This window comes from Zosterops lateralis (assembly GCF_965231275.1).
Source record: "Zosterops lateralis genome assembly, chromosome: 3".
In the NCBI taxonomy this organism is placed as follows: Eukaryota; Metazoa; Chordata; class Aves; order Passeriformes; family Zosteropidae; genus Zosterops; species Zosterops lateralis.
Genome location: NC_139764.1, coordinates 30471536 through 30477535, shown reverse-complemented (window position 1 = coordinate 30477535; position 6000 = coordinate 30471536). Strand labels below are relative to the sequence as shown.

Below are 6000 nucleotides of genomic sequence, written 5' to 3'. Positions count from 1 at the left end.
CTTAAAGACAATGTCTCAACAATTAAAAGCCTGAACTCGACCAGATTTAATAAAGCTATAGAAGTCATGGGGATCCTCAGTTTACTAAATACTTTCTTTGTTGTTTCTTCTGGAAAACAAGAGAGGGAGACAAAACAAAAATGTCTAATAATATCAACTGGACTGCTGTGTTGAACATGCCTTAGTGTTTTTGAGTTCTAGGAGTCAAATAAGGTAAAAGCTCTAACTAGTGTAACAAGGGGCAAAGCGATAAATTTCAAACGTGTGTCAACTCCTAGTCAAGGACAGAGAGCATGAGAGATGAGATTTGAGTGCTTTACCCTGAACTTCTGGTTAGATTTAAAATTCTCAGTGGGATGACTCATCCTGATCTGGACCAGTCTTCTCTCACTTTCAAAGCATGGAGAATCTCTCAGGATTCTTCATGCAGCTAGAACATGCTCACAGGAGACCTAGCAGTTACAGAAACAGCATGAAACCCAACAGGCTTGATTAAAAGCAGCAATCCCCATTGTGGAAACTCACACGGAAGCAATACCCCTGTACTGGTCCCCACCAGATCGAAGAATTTTGTTATTTCAAAGTTGCAGAATTTTGCTATTTCCACCTTGCAAGAAACTATAGTAAAGCCTGGTGCAACACATACACTTCTTATGATTTGCTGTTCCACTCCAGGTGTCTACAAAATGTCATCAGTTGCCATTATGAGTGACTTTATATCTACTTGAAAAAATACCCAACCAAAATTCTAATGTGGACTAGATGGTCAGCTCCTAGAAATACCTGTCAATAAGCAGTGATCTCCAACAGTCTCCTGGCAGGAGGTATCTGTAGCCAGCACAGAATTACAACATCCACCAGAGGGACCATTTAGAGGCTCAAGTGGAAACAGGCAATTGAAGTTCTCTATAAACTAGTCACTGAGGTTTGCTGTGAGAAACACAGACACATCATTTACTTGTGAAGCTTTATAGACTATGGATTCACAAGGATTTCTCAAAATGAAACACTTCTAAACAGTTACAGTTTCTATATGTCCATGAGGCGGGTGAGGAAACACTGGGACCAGTAAACAGAGGCGCTCTCAAACCTTTAGGTGGTCTCTAACGGGAAGGAGTGAGTGGAATTACTGACTTGCCCAGCCTTCACATAGCCCTGGAGGAACACAAGCTCCCTCACAGCTCTTTCTGAAACCTTGAACAAAAGGAAGACACAGAGTAACATGGACTGGCATTAACAACTTGTTCCTTCCACTATCTCACACGACTGATAGTCTTGAAGCTGGATGTGCTTAAGCAGAGCTAAGTAGGTACATAAATTACCCTCAGAAAGACTAGAAAAGCAAGGTGCTATTCAGGCTGAACTGAGAACTCACTCAGCACTCACTTCACAGCGGGTAAGGCTCCTTATAGAAAGCTCTGAAATTAGGCAAATATGATTCATGTTTGGTTTCTAGCTTCCAGGCATAGAGTTTCTAAGTGTACTTGTTGTTAAATAAATACAGACACCAAGTTCAAGACGCAGTACCACAAAGCTGTTAGATTATTTGTTCTCTTGAATTATGCATTACTTTCCCATGGTATGCAGTTTTTCTGACCCAAGTACCCCACAAAGCCCAAATTCCAGCATGTCTATATGCCATATGGACCAGCTTCTCCAAACGTCTGCTCCTCATGGAAATTCTATTTGTTTTCCTATTGATTTTATTATGTTTAACAGCATACTAAATCATTCCTGAGGTTGACATGTTTCTGGAAAATTGATATATGCTGTCTAAAACTGCCTGAGGCAGGAATAAAACCAAAACAAATGGCTTCTTTTAAACTCTTGTTTTGCATTACTACAGCCAGGCATACAAGTGCCATCTTGCTTAGGAGAAAAATTCTTCTCCTTTGTGTAATATCTGAAGCACAGGAAATCTTTAGAAGCTCTTCTTACGTGTCTGCATATCAGGGGAAGGTGATTGCAAAACACCAGACTATTTGAGTGAGGGTGGGACTAAAAAGGCAGATTGTCATCCAAGATCAATGGGCTGGATTTTCTCTCTGGGGAGAGGTGGAACTGCACTACAAGGTCTGTAGATGCCTTAGAATCTACAGCTAAAGGCAAAAGTAGAATTCTTAGTGAAACTTAAAAGATTTGTATTTACTTCTTCTGAGAAACCATACTTTGAAGCAATTAACTAAAATCAGGAGGAAGCAGGGTGTGTTTGTTTGTTCAAATTTTTGAAGGCATCACCATTAAGCAGTACTGAATTTGTTCCAAAGACTGGGCAGCATTTCAAATGGGAAAAAGCATCCATCCAGAAAAAAGAAAAAAAAAAAATCACGTCTTGGTTCAGAAACTAAAGATGAATTACAGAAAACAGTTTTGATGCTTTGATGTCAGAAACCTGAACACCACAAGAATTCAAGATGAAAACTGAGAAACAGATTAAGAAGGAATAATGTTTGAATCTTCAAAGGTCTGACAAAACCTGAGAAGTTCCTATGTACACATATTCATCCTTGTTAGACTCTCACTCAGCTGTTGTAACTGCTATTTTCTGGCAAAAAAAATTGTAATGGAAAAATATATTTTTGGGAAGTAGTTAAGGCACTGCACTATCTGAAAAATAATGGGATTACATTTCAGAGCTATGGACATTTAAGACATATGACATGAAGTCATATACTTCCCATTTTGGAGTGGTTAAAAAAATTTGAAGACAGACATGATCATCTCCTACAGTCCCTGTGAGGACACAGGATAAGCTGCTGAGTTCCACTACAGAGACAGCAAACTACTTATGAGTATGTACACTGAATTGTGAGTCAGTCCTCTGAGTAGACAAAACACGCCCTGTGAATTAACAGTGAGAGAAATAGCCTCAAGATGCCTTGCATTTAGAGAATTTCATGATAATCCAAGAGACGTACAGAAAAATGCAAAAGATGCTACAGTCCTCACAATATTACAGATTCAAAAAAATTAATTCTGGTAACAAACAAAACACCACAGAAAGGGAAAGTACTCTTTACATTATTCACTAAATTGAGCTTCAGGAAATCAAGTTTATTTCCTCCTCAGAGAAGGCCAAGAAATCCAGTTAATTTGCTAAGTTCTTAGATACTGCAGAGATCACATATAAAGTTTAACACAAATCATTCTACTGATGGACATACTGCTGGTAAGTGAATGTATCACCTGTAGAAAAAAATAATTTCAACTTCTTTACTTTACATCTCTGTTTTCCAAGACAGTAACACAGTATTACAGTTTCTAATTTCATAACAACAAAATCTATCTTCCTGAAGTATTACAGGAAAATTTCAAAAGGCCTGCAAAACATGATTCCAAGCTGTGCTGACTTTGTCATAATAGAAAATAGTTGTCTTTTCTTCAGTGGGCAAATGCAGTGAAGCTAGTAAGATCTGTCTGCCTTTTTTCCATGTGCTAAATGATTCTTTAATCTCCAAAATACACTGTCTACAGCTGGCTCATAATTTTGAAAACTAAAGCACAGAGCTGGGAGATTAAATCATGCAAACCTTTTCTTAACTCATACACAGACCCTGTGCCAGAAGCTACTTAGACATTTGTAGTCAGAAACCTTGTCATCCAAGATGTTTGACACTTGTTTGGGCTCATCTGTTGCAGACCAAAGCTCCTGCCAACTTCCAGGCAAGTTTGATGACTGAAAAGGAATAAATACCCAACACACCAAAAACTCCCTGGAAAGACTACACATATACATACATATACACACACACATATATATTTATATATATATCTGCTGTTGCTGGAAACTAATCTTCCAGTATACCTGTCCTTTGCAAACTTGGCTCAAGAGGTAAATCCTTTGAAACACGACCAAAATACCACAAAACCAACAAGTCTCTAGTTAGAAGAAACAAACCTCCTATGTTTTGGGGGTTAGATTTGTTTCTTTTTTACTTATAGAATTTCTCCCCTAAGTTGCTAGGAAACTAACTACTGGATACATATAGGTACTTAATCAGAACAAAGGGGGCAAAGGAGAGGAGTTGTAACACCTGGTTACACTTTTGTCTCTTGGAGTTTCTCTGGGAGGGGGAGATACTGTGAGGTTTGGGGCAGGTAAAAGACAGGAGTGGGGGCAGCTATGGACTCTCTTGCTCTTGGCATCAGAGAGAGGACTGTCAGGCTGCTGCTTGCTGTGGGAGAAGTTCACTGTCACCAAGTGTGGTCCTAGGAAATCTCCTACCATCTGCTCCTGTACCCAGGAATTCTGAGCTCACCTCCTCCTGCCCTGTTCCACCACCACCATTTCTTCACCACTGCTTTTGAGGCTTTTTTGCTACACTGTAGCCCTGCACTGCCCTGCCCTGCTGGGACATCCCTGACATTCCAGCTACCATGGGCAGAGCTTCTGATCTCCTCCACCAGCCAGAGATTTCCACCATTCCAGCCTGGTGCTCTCAGAGTCCTGCAGGGGCACCAAGATCAGACCACCCCGGGCTTTGTGAAGCAAAATCCCTTGAGGTTCCTGGTCCTGTTTTGTTGTTAATGCTTGCTTGAGAGCTCTTTAATTTTCTAAATTATAATAATTTGGAGGGAAGGGGTTTGTCCAAGGGAGGCCCCTCCCTAGCAGACACCTGTCTTTCAAACCAAGACACTATGCTTGGCACTCCTAGCAGGAAACACTGAGCATTCAAAGTGTTAGTGATTAAAAGCACTCTGTTGGAAAGAAAGACAACTAGGACTGTTAAACCTCTTGTAGAACCAGTACACTGAGAAGAGATGGACAGAAATGTTTTTATTTTCCAGAAGTATAGAACAACACGAATGTCTTTTGAAACCTTTGAGCAAATTTCCTTAAACTGCAAGGTACATACAACTCTGTTAATTCACTATAACTGAACAAGCAAAAATAACACAGGTAAACAGACCTCCTAATAATGTTGGTCAAATAAATTAAATATAAGTATTTCTGAACCATCAATAGTTTTAGCAGATGCTTTTTCCTCAGTCTACTTTTGATACAACATCATTACCACTTAACCTAAAAAGATAACCTTTTTCCTACCACTAGGAGCCCTCTTTTAGACTGTCAACTAGAAAACAGGAAAACTGAATGGCTGTTCTTTGGGAGAGGAACTGCAGATGTGTCTGTTCGTGCAGTACTAACTGAAGATTAAGCAAATCTTGCACAGACAACAGATAAGAGATCTGTCTGACAGCCCGCTGGAACTTCATTTGCTCTGCAGACAAAACAAGGTTGCTTGGAGGTAATCCAAAAACCTGTTCCAACAATTATTAACAGAAAAGATTCAAGAAATGTGGTAAAACTGTTAAACTAAAATTAAATTTTTTTAAAAAAACCCAAAAAACAAAAACGGCAGCAAGGCGCTGATGGTTTCACAATGAGTTCATTTTCAACATTCATTAAATGTCTGAGTCTCCATAACCTTATTGACATTACTTTTCCTTTAAACTCAAGGCTGAATTACTGAAACCCCTCTCATAAAACACGAATAAGATCCAATGTTATCCTCAATCGAGGAATATCAACATTAAGCACTTTAACTTCCACTCTTTCTCCAGGACCTAGGCCCAAGCTTCTTCTCTTCTTCACTTTAGAGAGTTTTGCTTCTGTTATGCTTCGCACTGGAATCAAACCCGCTTTTCCCACGCCAATATCAACAAAAACTCCAAATGGCGTTGCATTTTCAACTTTTCCAGTCAAAACAGCACCAACACTTAAGTCTTCAAAGCAGACTATGCTTCTCTTGAAGTCAGGTTTATCAAAATCTGTTACAGGAAACAAAAAACCACAAGTAAGACCCTGGAAAAAAAGAAATTTTAACAGTTGCTTCCAGATGATTGTTTCTAATTAATAAGTAATCTCAATGTAGCTCTTAGGTCCCAAATACTGCTTTCTATACATTTTTAAATAAAGATCCATCTGTGATAAACAACTTGTTTCTTATATTTTGTGAATCACTTTAAAAGACTTAGATTATTGAAGTAGTAAGCATA

At 39.0% G+C, this 6000-nt stretch overlaps 1 protein-coding gene across 3 annotated transcripts in view; it reads right to left on the bottom strand.

Annotated features, from left to right (window-relative positions):
• Positions 1–4772: 4772 nt before the first annotated feature.
• SRBD1 (S1 RNA binding domain 1) overlaps positions 4773–6000 on the bottom strand; it is a 123987-nt gene continuing 122759 nt past the window's right edge. For all 3 annotated transcript variants that reach the window (XM_083857835.1, XM_083857837.1, XM_083857836.1), the window contains one exon: positions 4773–5772. In XM_083857835.1, coding sequence (XP_083713961.1) covers positions 5483–5772 — 290 coding nt within the window. In that variant the 3' untranslated portion in view covers positions 4773–5482. The remainder of the gene's footprint in view (positions 5773–6000) is intronic.